The sequence below is a fragment of the Dermacentor andersoni genome, chromosome 11 (assembly GCF_023375885.2).
Source record: "Dermacentor andersoni chromosome 11, qqDerAnde1_hic_scaffold, whole genome shotgun sequence".
Lineage (NCBI taxonomy): Eukaryota > Metazoa > Arthropoda > Arachnida > Ixodida > Ixodidae > Dermacentor > Dermacentor andersoni.
The window spans coordinates 29818233-29845477 of record NC_092824.1 but is presented as its reverse complement, the minus strand read 5'-3'; the positions used below and the strand labels follow the sequence as shown (position 1 = coordinate 29845477).

General features: G+C 43.6%; 1 protein-coding gene across 1 annotated transcript; it reads left to right on the top strand.

Annotated features, from left to right (window-relative positions):
• The first annotated feature begins 1684 nt into the window (after positions 1-1684).
• On the top strand, positions 1685-15845 carry LOC129381597 (uncharacterized). Its single transcript, XM_072285342.1, has 4 exons — positions 1685-1971; positions 4419-4495; positions 11715-11841; positions 14170-15845. The coding sequence occupies exons 1-4, from the start codon at positions 1850-1852 to the stop codon at positions 14888-14890; spliced, it is 1047 nt and encodes a 348-aa protein (XP_072141443.1). The 5' UTR covers positions 1685-1849; the 3' UTR covers positions 14891-15845.
• The last annotated feature ends 11400 nt before the right edge of the window (positions 15846-27245 follow it).

Here is a 27245-nt window from a genome sequence, read left to right as displayed (position 1 = left end):
GCTTTACGCAAGTGCGTGAACAATCTACAGCTATGCTTGCATTTCATGCAATGTCCAGCTATGTTTGCATTTGATGTTAATGCTTATTGAGTATTTATTGAGAAAGCTTTGAATATGCAAAGCACGCAATGAAATGCCATTACGTTGTGGATTTGGAGCACATATGCCTCTACAATAGCGACACACTGTCACGTATGTCGTTTCCGAAACACATTAAGAACCAAGAATGAAACCGGTGTGTGGTAGTAGCAATAAATAAATTACTTGAGGCAAAGCGCATAAAAGGCACGTAGGACAACAGAAGTGAACGAAGACAGAGTGCTTCACTTATGTTGTCCTACGTGCCTTTTTGCGCTTTGCCTGAAGTTATGCAGTACCAGCTAGCCCACCGGTCTGTTTTCTTGACGAAAGCAATTACTGCACTACACTTGTACCAGCTAATGAGCGTCTGTGAACTTTCTATGTGACGTCAGTGAATTGCATATGTAGATTGCTGTCCTCATAGACTGCATGCGATATTGCGCTGCATACAGCGCGTTCGCTACAACTTTCCCTCTTACTTACGTAATGTATACTGACATAATTTACTTCAATATATTAGCGTTGTCTGAGCCGATAGCGTGTTAAAATAGCCTGTTGATGCTCAGTATAATGCACTTTCAACTGGCTAAGCTACAGCAAGTACAAATAGCACCCTGAAGCCTGCACGATGTAGAACAAGCTCAAAAACCATGGACGTCATAACTTCCCGCTATTTGTTCTCAGTATTCAGTCGTGTTTGCAGCGGCGGTACCTTTTGTACCGCAACCATTTTCACGAAGCAATAGAAGCACGATTAAATGGCACCTGTCCCCCTTGTAATTCATACGATGGCGGCAACATGAGCGCGAATTCGTTCACGGCGAGAGCACAGAAAAAACTGACTCGACTGTTGACTCGGCTTGTTTCTGCTCGCGGTCCCTTAGTTGCGGTGGCTCCACATTCGCAACTGTCACAAAGAGCTCACACTTGATTCTTTGTTATTCATTTTTGGGTAAAGTTTGTGCAAGACTAATATTTCAAGGCGGGAGTGGGAAGTAACGTATTTTTTTAAAGACAGCAACACTCGTCGTTCTTGGCATCAAATGCAATTTACGACTGTAGAGCAATCACACAAAACTGTCCCCGCTGTGCTGTGCATGACTGAGTTACGGCTATGCACGGCGCATGAGCGTTCGTTACCGAATATTCGCGCCAAGTGCGAAGCAGGTGTAGTTTTCTATCGCTTGTGCTTAGGGAATACAGCACTGCAACTTGTGGGTAACAGAACCAAGCGAGCGTCACTCGTCAGCTGATAAGAACTACCTGCTTCACTTCAACTGAGCCAGAGAGGGCAACCGTAGTCAGCAGAATTGTAGCATCTGGTAATCATACGCTAATAAGGGCTAACTTAGTTTGTATACCTCCTGCGCTTCTACGAGCGCTTACACCTGCAACAATTTCTTCCCAGCAAGATGTGCACTTCACTTTGAGAGGAGCGTGAAAGAAAAGTAGCGATATCGTCCGATAAATGTACTTGTTTTTCGTAGTAAGTGAGGTTTGGTTTAGTTAGATTATTTCGCGGATAGATAGCACGGGTAATCGGCGTACCTCTGGTGGCGTTCAAAATTTTGTGCACAAGTGTCAAATTAGTGGCGGACTCAAACGTCTAGTTTTTTTACGGATATGCGGTATCATTTTATACGAAACCGCGAAGTGATAAAAGTTTTATTAGTTTCCGTTCTTTCTTGGCATTAAGTGCGCAAGCGCGGTGATTCCACAACGCCCAGTCGACAATAGGCGCCAGTTATACGACATCGAAACATCAGGCATGGCTGAAGAAAGCAGCAACGAATACACGCCTCTCGACTTAAGCATGAAGGACAAAGCAACACCAAGTGCAAACCGTGACGGTACCCTGGACGCTTCATCTACTTTGAGCGCCTACACAACGTGAGCTTTACCACTTGTCAGTTTTTTTCGTTGAATACTGTTGCCCTTAGACATGACCCATATATTAGGCTTTAACATATGTACACTTGTTCCCACCTAAAACGAGTCATTTTTTACAGCCAGGATGAGCTTTGAAATCGCAGGCTTTCTTATGTCAAGTCGCGTCAATGCTAGAGTGGTGCGAAGATATTGCCATGTTTCGCGCAAAGTCGGCTGTTTAGCGCTCAGGATAAGATTTTTGAGAAAATGAAGCGAACGTATACTTAAAGAGGAAACTATTTTTCATTGATGTGTAATTCCTGCACTGCACACACGCCATGGGGTGCTATAGCTCGAAGTCCGGGGTACAATTCTGAATGGCAACGCCTTATTTCGATGAAAGTGCTCTGTAAAAAGGCTCTTGAATACTTGCATTTAGGTGCTCGCTACAGAAGCCTCGATGGTCAAAATTTATGCGCAGTCCCCCTAAATTTGGTATGCGTGTTATCAGGTCATGGCTCTTGCACGTAAAACTTCGGAATTAGTTTTACCGCAGTGAACAACAGTTATGCTGAATAATAAGTGTTTTTCTAGAAAACTCGACAAAGTGCGCAGCAATACTGTTATTTCCCAAATAACAAAAACAATTTTACGAAGTGAGTACTGCCCGCTTAAAGGTTTACTTTATTAAAATGTAAGCCCCGTGCATGAAAAGCCACAACTTGGTTTAAAACGAGTTCTTCCGTTTGCATGTGTTACTTAAGGAAAACAAGTGCGCAACCAAACACACTTTCCCGGCTTGGAGTTGTGCGGCCAAGCAAGGTATTTTTTTTTTTGACAGCCTAAATTTAGATTACTCAGTTCTAAATTGTTTCTTTAAATAGCAAACTGGGGTGAGGTAGTACCACAGTGATAAAGAAGTGGGAATAATGGCATTCTACGGTGCCCTTTACCATTCGTGAACGAATGCAGTTGCATGTCGCATATCAGCTATTTTCTTGCTAAGCATCGCATCAGTCTTAGGATATTTTTCATGCGTTCTCACAATTATCTTTATCATTGGAAGAGTTCTTATATAGGGTCCAGTGAGTGACATAGAACCAAACTTAGCACCGCTTGAAAACAAAAATTTAAGAACTGCATTCTAGTTCATCATTACTTCCTTCGAACTCGTAATTTTGCTCGTATGTATTCAAATTAATACTTGGCTAAGAGGCAGAAATCTGGTTGTATTCCACGGAGCAAGACACTTGAGCCCATAATTTCACTTAGTACCTGAAATTAGATATTTTTTTAATATGGGGTTTTACGTGCCAAAACCACTTTCTGATTATGAGGCACCCCGTAGTGAAGGACTCCGGAAATTTCGACCACCTGCGGTTCTTTAACGTGCACCTAAATCTAAGCACACGGGTGTTTTCGCATATCGCCCCCATCGAAATGCGGCCGACGTGGCCGGGATTCGATCCCGCGACCTCGTGCTCAGCAGCCACTGAGCAACCACGCCGGGTATGAAATTTGATATATTCCTCATAGATGACGGATCTATGAGTCATAATTGGAATTGACATAAAAAAAGCCACATTCACCACGGCGTTGACGAAGCGCCTCAGGGAGGCACCAATAATAATTCTAATATCATTGCAGGTTTCCATCATAATTGCAGAAACCATCTGCATAGTGTCATTGTTATATTTCAACCTGTTTTAGAGATGCAAAAGACCGTGTGCCATGATTTATTTATTTATCCATTAAATATTGAATTATTTATTATATATTTATTTTGGATACTTTCCTGGCCCGGAGGCATTACAGAAAGGAGTGGTAAGTGAAAAAAAATACAGTACATAATTATACAATAATAGGTATTACAAAACGGCAGAAAATGCAGCAGTCTTCAAATTGCCAACGTCAGAAATGGCAGCGATGGAGGGAGGAAGGTCGTTGCAATCGGCGCTGGTTTATGAATAAAGGAGCCATGACACATTTTTGTCCTAAAATATGGAACACCAACTTAAAACATGTGATCAGAACTGGATGAAATGTATGAAGGGCGAGTAATAAGATGATGCTTTCATAGTGGGTTGTGGTGATAATGCCTTTGGGAAAGACTTTATTCCGGAATAATTGCTAGGATTCTATCACTGTAGTAAGTGGAGCAAGAATTTTGTATAGCAAACTACATACAACACGTTGTAAGTACTTTAACAGTAAAACTGACAGCATTCGTGCAAGTCAAGGCGCAGTTTCATCTATCGGGGATAAGTGCTTTGCACCATGTATTGCCCCGACTCTGCTGTTCGCCCTATTCCAGCCAGCATAGTCGGTATTTAATGAGAACAAACAATCGCGAGTAGCGCATTTACAAAACAAGGCTTCTTTTTCGAACTTTGCTTTATTAAAACATAATTTCACCTTTTCTTTTCTCACAGCTGGTAACTGTCTGACCAATACTTTAACAATTGCAGTATTTCCGACGAGGCCTTGCGTTACCAGAGGAACACGCAGCACACGCCTACGACCGACGATAGCTGCAACGTCGACGGTACGTAGGCTATTGTCAATCGCTTTTTGCACAAACATGGCAAATAGCCCCTACGGTTACCATGGTAGCGGTACGTTTATTGCGTATAAGAATGCACTTGCCCAATGCCGCCAAGACGGTTCCCGCATGAACCAGTTTATAAATGTCCTTACTAAGAAATTTGTGCTTCTCTAATTGTATGCAAATTCATACATAACCTATGCACTAGAATGTTTAGAATTCATTCTTGTATCGGTGGGCTGGTAAGGCACAAAATAATGAGGGCAGAACCCTAGACTCTACATTCCATTCAGTGATTATTTCGCTTGTAAATGGAATCATCGCATGATCGTTGGTCTACAATTTTATTTGCCAAGCAGAATCCAGGTGGGTTTGACCTCCTAACACCGTGATAATGTTTTCCTTAAACCAATCACGCTGGTTGACAAAGCATGTGCTTTGATGCCAATGCCGCGTTCGATGTGTAATTAGCGCGGCGCTTCTGATATCTAAACCGGAGGGTCGTAATGGTTATGTCAAGTTTTAGGCAAAGTGTGAGAATGGCTCAACAATAGCATATTACGAGCAGCAGACATATCCCACTGCGGCCGAATCCAGAAGTTACAGTGTAAAATTTGGGGCATGCCAAAACAGTTTATAATGGAGCTCTTAGTCCTTTCACAAAAAGCAAGCCAAGCCAAGCCACAGCCGCAGCATAAACAGACTTAAATATTTGTATTAATGCAATGCCTGGACAAACAAAATCGTTGGGCAGTTGTTTGCGCTCTGTTGTCACAAATTCGTACCAAATATCCCAACTATGCGCTTGCGAAACTTGAACATTATTCATATTGAATGAGTAACAATCGCAGTACCCAACAATTTCGAGTGAGTGTGCCACGACTTAAGAATTGTAATGCTTTGTAAACGCGAAAATCTACGCATGCTGAAACACCGGCCTTCCAACCTGAACGTTCTTTTTTGTAAGGTGATTAGCTTCCCATGGCTACGTCAAACATTATTAGTTCTGCCAGTATCTGCGCAACCGCTTTTGTAGGCCTGACGAACGTTGCGACTTTAACGGCGCGAGTAATTAAGGAGAGAATGCCAGACAATAAAAAATGAGTTCCTTAATACACGCCTATGCTATCACACTGTAGATCATTCAAATTCAAAGATGAAATTCAAGTCTTTAGTTCCTCTGGTTTGTTATCCGCATTGAGTGTTTTCTTTAGCGTACGAAGGCATAGATACTAAGGCATGTGGCTGCAGTAATGCCGTAAACATTCTTAGCCAACTCACCTCCCCCCTCGTCATATTGTAAATAAAGACGCATTCAAAAATACGGCGTGTCCCGGCAGTTTCAATGTTATTGCAGTAGCGTCCATAGTCGTCCTAAGGAGGGTTCTGCCACAATTTCCGCCTTTTAGGTCTCTCGCGTTTTCCTTTCAGTTTCACGCAATTTCTGCGCCGTTATAAGGAAGATGTGGACCTAGCTACAATACTTGCTGAGCTATCCCTACAGTCCACACTTTTACCATGCTTGGAGACTTTCCGTTCCATAGTTAAGTGATATTGCCACGCGAACTACCCCTTTCCCATTTCTTTCAAGAAGAAGTTTATTTTACCACATAAGTACACTGATGTATACAAAGCGGTAGGAATGGCAGGATAAAAGCTCCATAATGGCAGCTTGACTAGTCCCACCTCCCCATGAACAACAGGCAGCAACATGGCGAGATATTCGTCGTACATACTTGTGGCAGGGTTAATATATACATATTCAGACTCATATATATAAAACATTTACACATATACATACGTACACACATGCATATATGCATACATATATGCAAGAAAACCAGAAATGACAACTTTGAATTAGTAAAGAAACACGTTCGAACCAACAAATCAAAAAGTTAACATTCACAGAAATTTTTGCAGTAATGTGCTCTTGGATATATGGCGCATGTTTACATCATTTAGGCTGTATTTGTTAAGTGTTGAGGGAAGACAGTAGGAGAGTGCTTGAAGGCCATAGTTAGTCCGAGGGCGCGGACTTCTAAGTGTTTTGTATATCGATTTAGGCGAAAAGAAGGATTCCGCTGCAAGTTCGCGATGTTTATGATATGATTAGTACCCTTAATCATGTCACGTTTAAAAGAACACATAGGTTGATACTCGTAAAGGTGGTCTACTCATAAAATATTGAACTTCCGGAATATATCACGCGTATGTGCATTATAAGGCAAGTCTGAAATAGCACGTAAGGCATTCTTTTGAACTGAAACTAAATTACCTAATGATTTCTTAGTACTATTTAACCAGACGAGGTTACAACAGCGCAGGTGAGAAGCCAATAGTGCGTTATAAACCATAAGTATCTGGGGTATTGGTAGTAGCCTCTGGAATCTACGCAACATACCTAATGCTTTACTAAGTTTATTTCGTAAGTAATCGGTGTAGTGGTCCCATAGCATCAATTCATGAAAGATAACACCCAATGTTTTTACTGTAGTGGAAAGTCCTATTTTTGTGTCATTGAGTGTGAGGCACTGGGTGAGATCACAAGGCGTGGACTTCGCTCTAAAGAGGACTGCTTTTGTCTTGGAGCCGTTTAACTGGAGAGAAATTTTTACAGACCAAGTATATGTTTTGTGAAGTATTTCATTTGCAAAATTGATGAGTTCATTCTCCTTAGTTCCTGAGAAGAATAAACTAGTATCGTCTGCGTAAATTATATAGTTAATCGAATCATCAATATTCACAATGTCATTTATATAATGATAAATAGAAGTGGTCCCAATATGCTACCTTGAGGCACACCTTGCCCAAAAAGTTTAAACGAAGATAATTTTCGATTTATTGATAAGCATTGCTTTCTGTTGGTTATGTAACTTCTAATTAAATCTAAAACTATTCGGCGTACACCATAACAGTTCAATTTTGCTAATAGTGTTCCATGGTTAATTGTGTCAAAAGCTTTTGAGAAATCAAGGAATACTACCAATGTTAGTTTCCTCGCCTCTATATTTTTCAAAATTAGTTCTTTTTGTTTAATTAAGAAGAGCAGTTTCAGTCGAGCAGCCTGACCTGAAGCCATATTGACATGGTGTTAAAGCAGAATATTTGTTTAAAGAGGCAGTCATACTAAGGAGAATACTATTTACTAAACCTTTTGAAAACAGTGGAAGAATTGAGATTGGTCTACAGTTACTTAAATTTTCCCTTTCTGCGCCTTTGTACACCACAGCTACCCTTGCAATTTTCATCTGCTGAGGAAAAATGCCAGAGGTTAGGGAGATGTTGTAAATGTGAGTGAGGCAAGGGGTGAGCAGGTCAATAACAAAAAGAATTGGTTGTATTTTTAATACGTGCACATCCTCACTTTTAGATGGCCTAAAATTTTTGAACACATTTCAAACCTCTATGTCATCAGTCTCATCAATATACAATGATGTGTAAGGGGACTGGGCAAATACATCCAGGCATCTTGATCATAGGTGCTTTCAACTAGAGAGGCAAAATAATCATTAACTTTATTGGCGAGTGCTTCATCTTTAAGAACCTCATTACCAGCCTTGAGCTCTTTAATAGTACTGGCGGGTCGCCTTGATGATATAAAAGAATTCAGCTAATTCCAAGTCTGCTTTGCATCAGCGATACCATCGAACATAGAGCAGTAATAGTCGCATTTAGCGTGTTTTTGCAGTTTAGTCAGGTTATTTCGATATTTCCTAAACTCCTTCAACTCATCTGGGTGAAGGCCGTTCAAAAACGCATGTTACAGCCTATTCTTTTCTTTTATCATTTTGATTAGCTTAGAGGAGATCCATGGCTTGCGAGCGTGTTTAGGTTTTTTTACGTACCTGTAAGGAAAGCGTTTTTCGTATACTGTGCACACGATCTTAATGAAGCGGTCATAGGCGATATCAGGTGATGAAGAGGAGAGTATGTCATCCCAGCTGAACGACATTGTTTCGTCACTAAAGCAAGAAAGATTGTGAACAATGTCTTGTAAATAAATCTCTGATTTCACCGGTGCCTCTGTTTAATTTCAACCGTAGTAATTAGGCAAATTGTCAAATGATCACTGACAGTGATACTTTTCGGACCAAGGTGTAGTAGGTTAGCAGAATTTGTTATATATAGATCTATCAAGGTTGCTGTAACAGCTGTACTGCGAGTTGGGGTAGTTATAACATTTGAAAGGCCATGCAAAAGAAGTAGATTTGACAGGTTAGTTTGTTTGCTAGTGTTTGTGAGCATGTCGATGTTGAGGTCACCTCCGAGCAATAATGTATAATTATTTTCATTAACAAACCAAAAGAATTCATCTAAAAATTGAGGAACATTGCTGATGTTGCCGTGAGGAGGTCTATACGCTAATAAACAGAGTTTTCGAATTTTATACACAGAATTTCAATGCCTTCACAGCATCGAGACCATTCATCAATGTGCGGACAGCTGACACTTGTTTCCACATATGTGCATACACCGCCACCTCTAGTTTCTCAATTTATGTAGGCCACATTATACCCATCAATATGCACAATATTGGTGCCGTAGCGGTACCAAGTTTCAGTCAACATATAGACAGAAAATTTAAATTTAAATTCATCTAGAAAATTCCACAATTCGTCTTCTTTAGAACGGGCTGACTGTATTTTCAAATGCAGGAAACTGAGTCGATGGGCGCTGATGCGCAACACTCGTGCTTAATTCAGAGGGACTAGTACATTTCAGAGCAATTTTGAAACTTAATTCTCTGAAAAAAACAAGACAGCCAGTGCAATGTAGAAACAGTGCCGTTGGCATAGACGAATAAGATGCTATATATGCAAGACCAACTGCTGAAGAGAATATTAAGGGGAATTTTAATTTTGATGAGGGCGACGCCCTCAACTGCAACACTAGCAACCAAGAACAAATGAGTGCGACACTGATGTACCATATACTCTAAAGTGTACAATATTGGTCAAAAAGATAACGTTCATAAAACGAATTTCTGTTTCCGACAGTACATTAGAGCTCACATACATAAAGACACTATCAGACGCATTTGCTAGGTACGAAACCACACAGATTCGGAAACTGTGCGTGGGTGTCTGAAGAAACGCGCCTTTAACTTTTTTCAAAAATATCGAGAAAAGCAAGAAGAACCATAGGTTCCTCGATCGTTCTTGAGCCATTCTATCTGTTGCCACCATGACATAAGTGGCGTTGAGTACGCAATAGCGGGTAAACTAACGCACCTTGTCTAGGTCCGAGTCACAGGTAACATGTAGGACAGGCGAATTTTCAGACTTCCGCATCAGGATCTTTCCCTGTGACACCCACACAAATTTCCACTCTTTTTCTCGCCTCAGTTGTCGAGCTTTACCCAACAGACGCTTCTTTTCAACGCACAGATGCTCATTGATATATACAGGATTACTCTCTTCAAAGGCCAGGGTCTCAGTGCTTACCTTAGCGGTTCGCGCAGCGGAAAGTACTCTGTCTCGTGTACACCTAGTCGAAAACTTTATTATCACATTTGGTTTGTTTTTATCTTCGGAAGGGTCACGATGTACTACATCAATGTCGTTGTCCATGACAACTTGTGCCTATACGTGTGGCAATTTGTCCAACACTTCTTCTCAGATCTTCGCTTGCAACTAATGGTAGTTCTTTACCCTCAAGGTTAATGTTCCTGCTCTATTGTTTAAGCTCAACTATTTCTGTCTGCTTCTTTTAGTTCTTTACTTAGTTGCTCATTTTCTCTTTTACATCGCTGATTTTCAGCCGTCACTACAGTCAGCTCGCGACGGAACGCGTCGACATCCTTCTTGAATGGTTCGAAACTATCGTTCATAAAGCCAATGGAGTCGCGAATGGCTCCAAGTTCACAGCGAATCTCTGTATTGGAGTTAGCAACACCACCAACGACATTTCTCATGTCCGTCGCAAACGCCTCAAGCTTAGCTGTCAGTTCTACCAACACTTTTCTGACTTCCTAATAGTACCTGGCTGCTTATCAGCAAGAGACTTTGCGACATCGCACAGGCTTCCAGAGCCAGAACCCTGCATAGCGTAAGGGCGGCACAGATATGGCATATGCGACACTCTAACGAGTAGTCACGACAAGGTAAAAGCACTACAAGACTCGTGGCAGCAACCGCGACGACAGGGGAGGAGCTATGCTACAACACAGAACAAGAAATGCCATCAACCTGAAAAAATCCAGACAAGTTTATTTAACTGACGTGCGTACATCGCCGCTGCCGCTGCCCGAGTGAAACCAGCTTTCCAGTGAAAACACCGCCCCCAAGACACAAGCGACAGAAGGCCGTGGTTACGGTACAGTCAGGCAGACGGCGGGACACGCAGAACAGTCCTGGTCAGGTATCAGATGAAGCGCCGGCTTCTGCGAAAATCCAGACAAGATGATTAAATGACGTGCGTATGTCACCGCTGCCGCTGCCAGAGTCTAACGTGCTCATGTGCTGTAAGCATTAATGTAAGCTAACGTGCTGTCTGCAATGCGACTGTTACATATGCATATTGAGCAATCGTTTTGAAAGTTGCCCTATAGTCTATTGATGGCCTACGCAGGAACATTGGCGAGGACAGCAGTTTTAATGCTCGTAATGAGCTGGTAAACCTGCAGTGCTTACAGCCAGTGCTTATGGACTTCACCTACACGAGTCAGCAAATGGGGTTTTGATAACCAGTTTTTGAAAGGCGAGTAGGTATTTCGATGACGGACGTGTGTCATAGAAGGTCAATATATTTAGGGCATACGTCAAACAAAAATTTTACATCCCTCGGTAGAAATGCGTCCTCTCACTTTTTGCATTGTCGTCTGCGACGGGCTATGGCTGCTGCTCATAATAGAAGCCCAATAAGCAAGAACTTCGTGAGGCACTGGATAACACGGAAAATATGTTGGGTCAAGGGTTTCACGCACAAGAGACCGACATGTCGTATTTAATTTCGAGCACTATCGTGTTTTGCCTGCGGGTCGCGATAAAACGTTGTAATTTTTACGAGAATCGAACACTGCGCAATCTTGATCGTGCTCGGCTTCCCCATCGCCACGAAGTTCTTACATGCCTTCAAGACGTAGTTGCAGAAAGAAAACGCATCGCGTTCGGAAGCACAGCAGTAAAGTTTCCCTACCACTAAAAATATCCATTTCAACGAATTGCCTTTGCACTACGGCTAATAAACACCTTTTCTATACTTTTATGTCATGCAGGTGTCATCGACAAGGTCAGCACATGTTGCCAGCCACTGGAGCACATCAGGAACATCGGTAAGGCAATGCCCAACGCAAGCCGCGCTGGCATAGAGGAAGCGTCAGCCAATTCTGAAGACGGCGTTACGTAAGTTCACATTTAGAAAAGTTCCATTGAAAGCAACTCGGAGACAACAGGAATGGCTACCCATGTAACAATATGCCCCTACTCGGTAATTTCTCCTTGGTAGGGCTAGCTCTGATGGCTGGAACATCCGCAGTTTTGAGCGTTCGACCGACGAGGCTGGCCTTGACGAACTTCATAGTTCCAACAGCGTGACCGGACACCATATGGCAGTGTGTGCATCCCCTACCGCAACAAAGAAGCTACACAAGCTTGCCCGATTTTCCAGCCTGGTAATACGCCGCAATGTGCGGTACTCTAGCAGATTTCTAGCCTGCTGTCAGTAAGCAGGCTAGAAATCTGCTAGAGTACTGCACATCTATAAAGATTGTGAAGGAAAGATGCTAATCGGAGGGGAGGCTCATAAAATAAAACGAGATATTGCTGTTTTCCTGTCATATTACTGCAAAAACTAAGCTGGCACTGACGCACTTCCACGAGGGATAAAACTTCCGATGACCTAAATGCCAAATATCAGCTGCTGTACAGGCAATATAGTGTCCGCGTAAACAAAAACATCTAGGTCAGGATCTACTACCTAAGTACATTGGAAAGGATCAAATGAATGTGCTTGGCAACACACTACGAGTATTGAATCTTGTGGTATTCAAAGAAATGTGACGATATTGTAACTGAAGCAGCTGCATTTTATATTCGTCAAATACCTAAGAAAAGGCTGAGAAACTCAAGTAACAATTTCGCATCTTTATAACCGCCACGATTCAATTAACTGCACCAAATAACACATTTAAAGTGCTCGAAATTCACGTATTTCACAGCGCTCTGAAATTTTCTGTTTTAGAGGTAGATCATTCACCAGACCTCGGAAAAATTGTATCGATTACTAGCAAATTGGAAAAATAATATAGAAAGTTTCCGCTCTGGATGCTCCAACACATGCAGCTAATAGGACTGCGATATATATTTTTTTCATCTAGTTTACTTTGTAAATTTTAAGCGTCTGTTCTTTTTAGGCTTAGCGATTCCATAATTTTTCCATCTTGCAAACCTAAATAATAGTTATTTGCAGGAATTATTATTTGCAGGAATGTATTTGCCGTAAACCTAAGGGAGCTATTTGCCAGAATTTACCTGGCTCTATCAAATCGAAATTTGACTGTTTGGTAGTTCTAATTTCTTCATTAAATCTTCCGGTCTAGATGCCGACCAAGGTGGCATAATTACAAACCACGTAGAAGGCAACACCACACGACTCCAACCAAACCATAACATTACATGAGCCATGTGAAAAACCACAACAAGAATAAATACTAGTATACAAGCAAAAACCATTTATCACGAGTACAGGGACCAATGTTCATCTAGTGCTTAGCGTAGAAATTTCAAACGAGCAACTGGCTGTACAAGAGGCATACACTATACGCGCTGTCTCTGCTCTACGGTACGTTGTATTTTGAGGTATTTTTCTTCACTAATCGGTTGAAAAGATGTCGTACCAGCAATGCCCTAACTCAACGCTTGCAGCGTTCGTTGCCTTACCGAGAAAAACAAAAGTAAATACTAGCTTCTTCGGTAGCATATTTCATCCATTGTACATAAAAACACTGAAGTACTTGAAGAATCTGTGTTTGCTACGTATGCGGGGAAATAATTTTGTGTGGGTCCCTCTCACGATGCATTCGGCAGGAACGGTGTGCAGTTCGAATGCGAGTTGAATGTTAAATGACTTTATACAAAAACTAGAGGAAAACTTGAACCCGGAAGTTATTCATCGTATTCGATATGTAGGCCTTGAGCTAAGACGTATGATGTCCGACGGGGAGTCAGTCCACCTACACGTGTCAGAAATAAACGAATAGTTCACCTTTGGGCAATTTCTATGTCTTAAAGCGAGAGCATCATGGGGCTAATTGCGATGAATTGCGGAAAAGCGGATCTAGTGTCATGCGAGAAAAATATCATCATGTTTAGATCGGCTAAGTTCCTTATCTGACCACCATTACGAGGCATTTCTTCTCCGTTCGAGTAGCAAGAAATACCAAAACCACGCTTTACTTATTAAATTATGTATAGCCTATGTGAGACAGGTACGAGCCTTTCTTAGTTTCAAGCTAAGCCACACAGACCATCAAAGGCAGCAGTGTTCAATTTACGCCAAACTAGATCCCCAATCAAGTGCCAGGATTAAATGCAGCAAGTTAGCGCTAAGGTTCAGAAAGTCGCGTTATCATTAACGTACGATTGTTTGGCAACCTCACAATCATGAAGATGCGTTTTTTTCCTCTCGTAACAAGAGTCGGCCGTTTTGAGCTCCTTTCTGTGTTCTTGCAGGAGTGCTCCTGGAACCGGAGGACGGGAACAGCGAGAGTTGTGCGGTGTATGTGGCAATGTTTCGAGCAAACGGGAAGCCTTACAGAGGCACGCCAAGGAACAAGCTGATGACACAGCCAACATTTGCAAAGCATGTGGTCAAGCTTATGTGAAGAAGTCTAAGTGTTTAGAACATTGCCGCAACCGTAGTGACAAAAAACACAAATGCGAAACCTGTGGTAAACAGTTCCGCCGGGCAGATTACCTAACTGAACATTACCGCACGCACACAGACGAGCGACCCTACAAATGCAACATCTGTGATAATTCATTCCGGCAGTCTAATCATCTAGATAGCCATAGGCGCACGCATACAAACGAGAGAACCCACAAATGCGAAATATGCAATAAATCATTCCGGCGGTCTAGCCATCTAGATAACCATAAGCGCCAGCACACAGGTGAGAAACCCTACATTTGCAAAACATGCGGTAAATCATACGCCCGGGCGGATAATCTGCATAGGCATGAGCACGCTCACGCAGAGGAGAAACCTCATGCATGCCAAAAATGTGGTAAATCATTTGAAAGCAAATTTAACCTCAAGAGACACGTAGACTCCCAATGTGGAAACAGAGCTTTTGTTTGCCAGATCTGTAATCGATTCTTTATGAACAATTCGACTCTTCCTCGTCACCGCCGAACAAAGCACGTGGATAAAACGCCGCATGAGTGTACGTAGCGCGGATGTCGTTTTGCAGACAAAGAAACACGCGATAGGCATGTGTGCCAGCAGGAATGCAATATGTGAAAGATTCCGTCTGGTTTTTAGAAATTGCGGGACAAGACTTCGTCGCCAGAAGTATTTGGGGTGTTTCAACGTCGAAAAATATTGCTGGTCCTGGTCAGCGCTAACTGTTCAATGAAGTATGTTGTTGGTGAACATTGCTTTATGAAAATCATTTCAAGACAAACCCTAATGGGCTGCAAGATTGTGCTTTGTGTAACTAAAGGCGGAAATGTCCACAAAAAGATTCTTCACCCCTACTTGGTTAGAGAAAGTTCTTTTGCAGGTCTTTTTAGTGTACCATCAAACAAGCTTTAATGAACCATATTCGTAGCGATTTTGCAGCGTAAACAGAATGGAATGTTTCTCTTTAAGAAGCATTTGAGAACGGAGGTACTGCATTCTAGGCAACTAAAAAGTAATCTCTGAGGTCAGGTATATGAGGTCCAAAGGTCAAGTGGCCTTCGAGTGAAAGCACTTCCAGATACTATTACGACAATTCATAACTACATTGTACGCGCATGAAAAGTATTTGCTTGTAAATTTGGTTCAATGCATTGACTGTTCTTTGACGCGTATATTCACACATCAGATGTTTGTTCTATACCATAAAATAAGCTGGTGACGGTAGCGAGACAGTACTAGATTCAAATCATTTGGAACTTCAGTATACAACAAGGTGTCCCCCTAGGAATATCTTTAGTCAGGTTTTATTGTGGCGGAACTTCTGAAGTTTATTAGATAGTTTTTATCCACTTGGAAGTTGCGTGTTTTCATTCGGACTGCTGTCTAGTTGCAGCTGTAAAATCTTTAGCCTGATGTGACAAGTTTTTGTGTACAAATGACTAAAAAGGGTTGTCATGACAAGAAAATTTTCGTACATGTTTACAAACGTACATGTATATATTTTTCCTGTGAACGCGTTTCACCGGCTAACAAATGTTAGGTTACCGCTGAGCGCATGACGCGGCTGCTTGTATCAGAACCTTCTGGATCTTTCTCACCAATTATACAATTTTTCTATGCTTTAGTCGAACCTTTCGTAGTCGAATCGCACGCGCAATATGAATACGAATGTGAATCCGTGAAGGCTGTCAAGCACCAATGATTGGGCTACAATCTTCAACGAATCATGCATGAATATCCGACGTACGTTGACGTCTACGCTCACGACTATCTTTCTACCCGAGTGTAACTCGTTTTGTGCCTTCATATTCCCCAATTAAAGAATTAGTTGCGTGACTCATGGTTGTTGCTAGAACATCTTTCACCATCACTACAACGTGGAATCTCGTAGAGGTTCTTTTGTGACGGGATACACCCAGCAAGCGATGAAAACAACGTAAACATTGCGAACCTGACTACCACACGAGTACGCTTGTATGGCCGAGACTACTAAGAAGATCATGGCCCAATCAGCAGTCATAATAACAATCCTTGCGTCGCCAGTAACGATCGTCCGGCAACAGCCAATAGAGGTATCGCTCTTCGACACATCATCGTTGAAGATCCGAAAAGCTGCCTGGAAACCATAGCATCAATAGCCAAATCTAACAACTGAAAGTGCGACTTCCTGCGTCATGACCATATTTCATTAAGACATCGGGAGGACCTCGTTCGAAAAACGAGACTTCGGGATAAGATCCTGGAACCTGTTTTGCTGAGGCTTCCTACAAACGTTAACGATCGCCACGTGCAAGGAGCCGGTAAAAGATATGATATAAACTTGTGTGCAGCTACCGAATGAGCACATCGTGATCTTCACGGAAGATATGAACCATCTGTAAGGCACGCCGACCCAGACATGTCGGAGAAGAAAGCGTGTTTTCTCATGCGCGGTTTGAGGCAAGAGATTTACGCCGAACTGATTCGTAAACCGGCCAAGACCGTCGCCAAATTTCTAACGCAAGCCCCGTGGACAAGACGCTGGATATGCCCACTCGGTAGCGTAACCACCTTGTGCTATCGTTCAAGTGAAAAATATGGTCACTAGGCTCCTACAAGCTCCCAAAGACCATCGTAGCCATTGTACGGTAATACGTGTGTAGGATGGTCTGTTCGACGCTGTCTCAAGTCGCCTTAATTGCGGACATCGTCTGAGGGCATATCCAGCAGTCATTATGAGTCCATGGGTCTTCGCATCTCAAGGAGGAAGTGATGACCTACGTCGCTGTAATCCGCCATCGACGCCCTCCTGCGAGGTCGCATCAGAGTTCTGAAACTCTTTAATTCCGTCGCCATTTACCGCCACCAACCCAGCCGCCCATCTGCTCACTCAACACCCCGAGAAGAAACACGTATGGTGTGCACCCGACCACCGCCCGCTCTGCTCTCACAGTGGAAATCGAGGCCACGGCTCCTGTCGATAACCATACCGTGACATGGAACTATCATATTTCGCGCGCTAAATCTCAAGGTCCATAGCAAGGCGAGCGACTACGTTAAATTCCAAAATACATGACTGCAATTCTGGAGAGAGCGAGCAGACTTTCCCGATCACCCTGGCTGCGGCACTACCTCTCACTGCAGTTCCCACAGTACACTGGGCCAATACGTGGCCAGTATTTTCATGAATCCATATTCGGTAGACTGGACGAAGTAGCAATCTGCACGATGTAGCAACGACACGCTGCAATTTCAACCAACCTCCGAAGGAAAAACACGCCGCCTACAGATGATTCGACGTAACTGCGAGGCGATGCGATCCAGACTTCATCCTACGCCACAAAATAACTAACGCAGCAACAATAACTACCAACCTCGACGTGTTCCTCGATGTAGACAGTCGCCGCTTTAGTGGACACACGAGCCGAGTATTCTCTCATGAGTGAATCGTTCACCGTGCAGTCGGTGCAAGTTATGACTACATGGTAAGGCCCCCCGAATGCGGGCAGCTGGAGGTGAGCTGAAGGCACCAATTGGAGAAGAAAATCGCGATAACACCGCAGAAGAAAATATCGACGTCGCCACCTTACTGCAGCATGCTGAAGAAGCACGACAACCTGCTTGCCTACGCGTCAAGTACTAGCCAAGGACGGGCCGCCGAAGCTAGAATTTTCGACGAAGATATGAGGAGCCGCAGCACAGTGATTGTGTTTGGGCTTCGACACCAATACATCGACGTTGACTGAGTGAAAAGCTGTGAAGTGCTCGCATGTATCAGAACAGCCTCGGTCATTCTCACTCATTGTAGCTGTCGCCTACGAAGTAGTGGGATTTTTCGTAATTAGATTGCATGCGTGACACGAATTGTGTTGTACATTCTGGAAGGCACACGGCGTATGCGATTACGCTGGAATCTTCGAATTATCCTTTATAAATAGCCGATGCACTTGAGACGCAATTCAGCTTTACGACAATCGACACATGTGCTCGGCGCTTATATATGAGTGTGGCTTCTTTTGTCGACACATGTTTGCCCAATAAAGAATTGGTTCCCAGACTCACACGTGTTGCTACTGTGATCCTCACTGTCCCTACAACGTGACAATATCGAGGAATAACGATTATCATAGCGTAAATTTACTTGGTTTATTCGGAGTTTCTAGGCAATGACGCCTTGCCAGACATACCGGATTGGCTCGTTCTTGGGGATTCTCATTGGCATGCCCAGCCCCCGCCTTTTGCCTGTCCTTTTAAGCTCGTGCCCCACTCCTGTCGACCACTTCGAGGTCGATTGATTGGCGCACGACCAGCTGCCGCATATTTTGCTGCTCGCTTTTCTCACTTGACTCTCGGCCTCTCGATCGAGAGACGGACATCCATAGCGCACACAGAGCCCGGAACAACCGCCCAGGAGTTATGCACCCAGCGCGCCTCCACCTGCCTTCATCCTCCGCCATGCTCCGCCTCCTTCCACCTCGCTGCGGCACCCCGCGCTCCTCCTCCCTACCTGTTAGTGCCCTCCTCTTCCGGCGCTCGGGTCTGTCTTCCAGCTCGCCAGTCTACGACTTCACCTCGCTGATTTCACCAAGCGGACTTGTACGCTTGCGCGTAAGAACCACTCATCCAGGTGGAAGCATCTGTGTTCAGTCGCAGTGCTTCAAATGCAGATATGCTAACGGCGACAAATTAAACGCGAATGGCGGAGCGCGTTTCCGCCTTTATATCCAAGCAACAAGGCAAAGTACAAAGAAAACAGAAGCGACAATATTGCACTATAGGGCGAGCGTCATCGCGCAGTGCGGTGCAACTGGGTGTGCGCAGCTGTGGAAGGTGGTTACTGGTCGACGGCGTGCACTATACCTACAGGAAAAATTCGAGCGCGCTGTCAACTGTTCGCGTCTCATTTGACGCACATAGCACAATATTCTAGCGCAAAATTGCAAGGGTGAAAATGCGGCGCGGAATGAATGGCAACGAGATGTGTAACTAGGCTCTGTTCAGTTTGCTACACTACACATGGATATGTGGAAAGCATGTTCAATAAAGTAGTAAAGCAGGAAACGAATACTTTTCGTTGGATATGCGAATTGTTATGTTGCATTTAGAAGCATTAATAAAAAGATTTCCCGACTATCGTTCAGATCGAATTTCACGGTTAAAGCACATTTTTCTGTACAAGGGCTCACCATGTTCGCGATTCTGTGATGGTCGCCATTCGCACAGGGAAACGAAAGTGCCTATGCAAATGCCACCCGACATACTGCAGTATATCCTGAAACGTGCAAGAGCAACAGCAGAGCTCGTAATGACCCGCCGTGGTTGCTCAGTGGCATGGTGTTGGGCTGTTGAGCACGAGGTCGCGGGATCGAATCACGGCCACGTTGGCCGCATTTCGATGGGGGCGAAATGAGAGAACACCGGTGTACTTACATTTAGGTGCACGTTAAAGAACCCCATGTGGTCGAAATTTCCGGAGTCCTCCACTACGGCGTGCCTCATAATCAGAAAGTTGTTTTGGCACGGAAAACCCCAAAATGTAATTTAAAACACTTTGCCCTACGAGCGAAGTGACGCATCGAAAAGTGTGGTGCGGTGGGCGTAACCAACAGCAGATGTCCGGCGCAGCATGAACGTCTGTATGGATACAGGACGTGTTGCCGTAACCCCGTAGACTTACGATAAGCTGTCAACCTTTGAGATGAATTGGAAGTGGAAATCGCTACGCCGCCTCGCGGGTAGTCCGATCCTTACTTGCTGAACCTCGAAACAGCTCAAGTGTCCGCTTTTTACGTAGGTATCTTTCCCTATGCTTGCTCTCGTCGCTAACTCTAGCCGTCAACAGAGAGCCAACATCCACGTGAAATTGCTAGCTACTTGGCTGCAAGTCAGCGGAGGCTCCAGTGACTTTGCCGATCACCGTCGCCGGGGCACTGCCTCTCACTGCAGCGCCCACAGTACACTGGACCAATCCGTGGCCTGGATGGGAGCCCCCATCCGTTAAACTAAAAGCGGTAACCGATAGAAGTGCGTGGTTGCAGTTCGATCAAATGTCGAAGGTCCTCGACCGCCGATGCCTGATCAGTCTCCACGAGATAACGACGACACGCTGCGATTTCGACGAAGCTCTGAGGAAAAATCCACGCTTCCTGAGGAATAACTGACGAGGCGAAGTAACATTAGGACAGTACGATGCTGCTGTGATCGGACGCCGCGGAAGAGCTAAAGCAGGACCGTTAGCCAGCTACATCGACATGCTTTTCTATGGCCACGTAGTCACCGCTTTATTGGACACGACGGAGCCGTCTGCTCCGTCATGAGTGAACCCTTAATCGCACAGAGGGGGAAGGCTATGAGTACATGACAAGACCCCCAAATCCGAGCTCTTGGAGGTTACCTGACAAAGATGACTAGAATGTGCACACAGGGCGAACGCAAAGCTTGCGGTGCGACCCTTGTGTACGTAACCTGCGCTAAAAACAGAGCAGTGAAAGAACCAATCGGGACCACGGCGTTCAAGCTAGTCCAGGCAAATAAACATAACTGCGGCTCTCAATGACACACTACAACACGTCACCGGAAAAGAAAGTGTCCATGACGCCAGCTTTCTGCGGCGCGCCGAAGAATCGCGACAACTCGCCCGTCTATAGTCATCAAGCACCAGCCAATGACGCACAGCCGACGCTTCAATCTTCGACGGCGCTTTGTGCAATAGCATCTTGGCTTCCGCGTTTGGGTTTTCACGCCTAAAAGCTGATATGGGCCGAGTGAAATGCTACTTCGATTTTATTACGGACTCTACACAGAAGCTCACTGAATATGCGAACGTCCCTTCGATGTAGTGCCGGGCGGCACGCAATCACAGCGGCGCCACTCAGGCCCTTAAGTCAGGCCCATAGTCAAGTCAAGCTCAGGCCTGCGGCTAACGAACTCTGCGATTTCGTTACTTTTCTTTACTACGTCTTGTGTTTTTCTCTCTCGTGAGGCGCGCATAGTAATCGGACAATACATTTAAAGATTGGCGCAATGACACACGTACTGTTTATCTTTCTTCAGTAGATGCGTTTCACCGGTTAACAAACGCTTAGTTATCCCGAAGCGCATGACGCACTTGCGTTTATCAGAACATTCTGAGTCATCCTGCTGTCTGTGTTGTAGTGGAACCTTGCGTTATCAAATTGCATGGGTGGTGAGAATAGTGTTTCACATTCTGTAAGGCTCTGGAGCAAATGCGATTACTCTAGAATCTTCGAATGAAAATTTATCCATAACTGACGCGCTTGAGTGGCAGATGAGTTTTCCGACGATCGACGCAGTGACTGCTCCTCACTGTCACTGCAAGATTAAAATACCGACGATAAACTCGCATCTTAGCGGAACCTTATTCGTTTGTAAAAGAGTATCATCTTGTCCAGGTGGAAAGTATCTGTGTTCTGTTGCATTGCTTTAGTTGCAGATATTCCATTTGTGCCAAACGAAACGTGAACAACAGAGCCTGTGTCGAAATCATAGCTGAATGAAATGTGGGCGCCGTCGGCTGTGTCGCAGTGTGTCGCAGTGAAATGTCGCAGTGAAGCGCCAGCATCATCGACCGGTGAGGTCAAACCAGACGTGTCTGCATCAGAATGCTGATGACGGGCAGACGGTAACACTAAACTTTTGTGTTCTGCTTCGGAAACCCCCTCCGCAGTTTGAACCTCATTCGGTGTCGATAGCAGAGCATTTCAACAAAGGAATGAAAGGAAACCGTTGCTGGCAAACATACGCACATGCCCAGAACCTTTCCCAGAAAATTTTGCTCACTAATTGAATTGAAGAAACGATAAAAAATGAAATTGAAATTGGATGAAAAAAACAACTTGCCCCGAAGGGGAAGGATCCCACGTCTTCGCAATGCGCGTGCAATGCTATATAATATAGAAGTTCCGTTCACGCGGACGCCGACGCGAACACAGGATTTTCTGTCACGTGCGGCGCCCCTAATGTTTTCGTGTTAAAATTTATCGTTCCATAAACGAAATAAAATACACGCAAAAGACCGGTCACCTGTAGGAATGAGGATTCCTCCAAGACGCGAAAGAAACACAACAAAGCACTGGGCATACTTCGTCGATACCCAAGCACGGAAAATATTATCGAATCGGAAAGGTAAGTCATCGAATACCCGACACAGTGACAAGCTGAAGAGCAAGCTGGGGAACCTTTCGAACGCAGGCCATCGTAATGGCAACTTTGGGTGGGGTACGTTTTTCCTTGATAACCAAAATTTTTGTCATCCATGTTTTGCATGAACTGTGTTTAACTCGCACAGTAAGCATCAACATTGCGACAAACATGTAGGAACATTGTAGGAACATCCCTATTGCGAGTAAAATATTGAATAAAAGAGTATTTGCTAGACAGTGTCACACAGGGGAGAAAGTGTTGCATAAATTGAGGTAAAACTTATGTACGAGAATTACGTAATTAGGTGAACAATGTCCAGCAATGCGAGCACTTGATATCATTGTTTATTGACAGAATTACTTAGAAAGCTTCGAATATACTAAGCACGGAATTAAATGCCGTTTCCTTTAGCATTTGATACACATATTCCTCTACGAAGGCTACACGCTGTCAGGCGTGTCATTTCCGAAAGGTATGAGAAACCAAAACTATAACCGGTATCTGGTAGTAGCAAGAAATAAATTACTTGCGGCAACGCGCGGAGAGGCACGTAGGACAACAGAAGTGAACAAACAAGCAACACTTCACTTGTGCTGTCCTATGTGCCTTTTTGCACTTTCCTGAAGCTATACCGTACCAACTAGCCCACCTGTGGGTTTTCTTGAAGAAATTAATTACTGCAGTGCATTTGTATCAGCTAATGAGCACCTGTGGGCCATATATTTTACGTGAGTGAATTGCGTATGTAAACTACTGTCCTGAGAGGCTGCATGTGCTCTTGCGATGCAATCACCCTGTTGGCGAGACTTTACACACTTGCTTAACAATAAAGACAGACATAATTTACTTCATCAAATTAAAGTTGTCTGAACCATTAGCGTGTTAAAATCACCTGGTGATACTCTGTATAGTGTATTTTCAACTGCCAGAGTTACAGCAAATACAAATAGCACACTGAAGCCTTCACGATGTAGAACAAGCTCAAAAAACATCGACGTCTTAACATTCCTCGATTTGTTCAGAATAATCATTCATGTTTGCAGCGGCGGAAACATTTGTACCACAACCATTTTTTTGAAGCAATGGAAGTTTGCGTAGCTCCTGCGCTTCCACGAGCGCTTCCACGCGCAACAATTTCTTCCCAGCAAGATGTGTACTTCTCATTGAGAGGAGCATGACAGAAAAGTAGCGATATTATCCAATAAATGTACTTTTTTCGTCGAAACTGAGGTTTAGGAAGATGATTTGAAGGATAGATAGCACGGGTAATCGGGGCACCTCTGCTGGCATTAAAGAATTCGTACATTACCGTCAAGTAGTGGCGGACTCAAATGTCATGTTCTTTCCAGATATGCGGTATAGTTTTATCGAAACCCCAAAGTGACAAAAGTTTTATTTATTTCCGTTCTTTTTTTGGCATCGAGTGCGAAAGTGCGGTGATTCATGAACACCCACTGGACAATACACGCCACTTGTAGGACATCGAAACATCAGGCATGGCTGAGGAAAGCAGCGACGAATACACGCCTCTTGACTTAAGCATGAAGGCCGAAGCGACACTAAATACCGGCCGTGACGGTACCTAGGGCGCTTCATCTACTTTAGGCGCCAACGCAACGTGAGCTTTACCACTTATAAATTTCTTCATTGAATACTGTTACGCTTAAACGTGACCCATATAATAGGCTTTAACATCGGTACATTTGTTCCCAACTAAAACAGGCCTTTTTAAGGCTGGCTTGAGCTTTGAAATCGGAGGCTTTCTTAGACTAAGACGCGTCGATGCTCGGGTGGTACGAAAATCTTGCCATGTTTAGCGCAAAGTCGGCTGTTTAGCGCTCAGGATAAGATTTTTCAGAACATGAAGCGAACGTATACTTAAAGCAGAAAATATTTTTCATTTATGTATAATTCGTGCGCTGCAAACACGCCATGGGGTGCTATAGCTCGATGTCCCGGGTACAATTCCGGATTGCACCATCATATTTCGACGAAAGCTCATTGTAAAAAGGCTCTTGATTACTTGCATTAAGCTGCTGGTTACAGAAGCCCCGATGGTCAAAATTTGTGCGCAGTCCCCCTAAATTTGGTATGCGATTTATCAGGTCACTGCTGTTGCAAGAAAAATCTCGGAATTAATTTTAACCGCAGGGAACAATTTGTGCACCGAACCTTAAGTGTTTTCTAGAGAACTAGTGAAGGTGCGCTGCAATACTGTTATTTGCCAATTAAAATAAATGTGACTAAGTGGGTACTGCCCTACGTTAATAGGTAATAAATAATAATACGTTACGTTAATAAAAAGTAAGGCTCGTGCATGAAAAGCCACAACTTTGTTTAAAACTACTGTTCTTCTGTTTGAATGTTTTGCTTAAGGACAACATGTGCGCAAGCAAACACACTTTTCCAGTTTGGAGGTGTGTGGAAAAAGAAGGTATATGATTCTGTATTTAATGTTTTTTAACAACCTAAATCTCGATTACTTAGTTCTAAATCGTCTTTTTTTTCGTATAGCAAACTGGGGTGAGTAATTATCACAGCGATTAAGAAGCGGGAAGTCATGGTATTCTACAGTACCCTTAACCATCTGTGAACGAATGCAGTTGCACGTCACGTTTCAGCTATTTTCTTGCTAAGCACTGCATGATTCTTAGGACATTTTTCATGCTTTCTCACAATAACTTTCATGCTTCGAAGAGGTCTTATAGAGGCTTCAGCGTGTGACATAAAAGCAAAGTTACCATAGCTTGAAAAAAAAACATTTAGGAACTCGATTCTAGTTCATCATTACTCATTGGAGCTCGTCATTTTGTTCGTAAGTATTCAAATTAATACCAGCCTTAAAGGCAGAAACCTGTTTGTATTCATCAGAGCAAGTCATTTCAGCCCATAATTTCAAATATTACCTGAAATTTGATATATTCCTCATAGCTGCCGGATCAATGAGTCAGGATTGTAATTGGCATGAAAACGCCGCATTCTCCACGGCATTGCCGAATCGCATCAGGGAGCCACAGATACTAATTATTCTAACATCAGCACAGGTTTGCATCATAATTGCAGACACCAACTGCCCAGTGCCGCTGTAATGCTTCAACCTGTTTCATTGGTGCAGAAACATGTTCTACCCTTTAAGAGGTGTTATTCCGAAATTATTGTTAGGATTCGGTCACTGCAGCAAACGAAGGAAGAATTTTACATAGCAAACTACATACGACAAGTTGTAAATACTTTAACCGTTAAACTGACAGCATTCGTGCCAGTCAATGCGCCGTTTCGTCTATGGTGGATGAGTGCTCTCCACCATGTATTGCCCCGAGTGTGCCGCTCATATTATGCCAGCCAGCATAGAAGGTATTCAATGAGAACGAACCATTGCGAGTGGCGCATTTACAAAACAAGGCTGTTTTTTTCCGAACCTTGTTTTATTAAAACATAATTTCACCTTTTCTTTTCTCACAGCTAGCAACTGTCTGAACAATACTTTAATAATTGCAGTATTTCCGACGAGGCCTTGCGTTACCAGAGGAACACGCAGCACGTTCCGACGACCGACGAGATTTGCAACGTCGACGGTACATAGGAGATTGTCACTCACCTTTACTATAACCATAGCAGATAGCACCTACGGCTACCGTGGTAGCGTTACATTTATTGCGTATATAGATGTACTTTACCACCACCACCAAGACGGTTTCCGCATTAGCCAGCTTATAACTGTCCTTTATAAGACATTTGTGCTTATCTGAATTTAAGCAAATTCATACATAACCTATGCAGTAGAAGTTTTTGAATGAATTTGTTCTTGAATCAGTGAGCTGGTAAAGCACGCTCCTAGATAAGGGCAGAAGCGGAGACTGTACATTCCATGCAATGATTGATTCACGCGTAAATGGAAGCATCGCTTGACCATTGGCCTACAATATTATTTGCCGAGTAGAATCTCGGTGGGTTTGACTTGCTGACAGCGTGACATTGTCAACCTTAAACCGATCAAGCTGGTCGACAAAGTAAGCGGTTTGATACGAATGCAGTGTGCGATGTGCAATTAGTCCGGCCTTTCAGATGTCTATACCGGAGGGTGGTGACGGTGCTGTTAGGTTTGCGGCACAACGTCAGTATTGCTCACCAATAGCATGTTACGAGCAGCAGAAATATCCCGCTGCGGCCGAATGCGAAACTTACAGCACACAATTTGGGGCTCCCCAAGACAGTTTATATTGAAGCACTTGGTTCTTTCATACCAAAAAACCAAGTCACAGCTGCAGCATAAAATCCTTAAAAAATAATGAAAATGCAACGCAAGGAGCGCACAAAATTGTTAGGTAATTGGCCCTCTGTTGGCATAAATATTTACCAAATCACCGTAATATACGATTACAGCATCAACATTATTCGTATTGACAGAGTAACAATCACAGCACGCAACAATTTCCAGTGAGGATGCCACTATCTTGAAATTGTAACGCTTTGTTAATAAGAAAATTTACGCCATGCTGAGACACGGGACTTCCGAACTGAATGTTCTTTTTTATAAATTGAATAACCTCCTTCGCATGCATCAAGCATTATTCGGGTCTGCCAGTATCTGTGCAGCCTCTTTCGCACACCTGACTGATAAACGTTGCCACTTTAAAGGCACGAGTGATAAAATTGAGAATGCTGGGCAATAAGAATGAATTCCCTAAATTACGCCGACGCAATCACACTTTAGTTCATTCATCGTCAAAGATATGTCTAATCTTTAGTTCCGGTGGTTGGG

Bases quoted from the DNA above. Each gene is read 5' to 3' on its own strand.
- LOC129381597 (XM_072285342.1), top strand. From the start codon at position 1,850: ATGGCTGAAGAAAGCAGCAACGAATACACGCCTCTCGACTTAAGCATG. The intron at 1,972-4,418 runs GTGAGCTTTACC...TAACAATTGCAG, and splicing joins ACTTTGAGCGCCTACACAAC to TATTTCCGACGAGGCCTTGC. The intron at 4,496-11,714 runs GTACGTAGGCTA...TATGTCATGCAG, and splicing joins CGATAGCTGCAACGTCGACG to GTGTCATCGACAAGGTCAGC.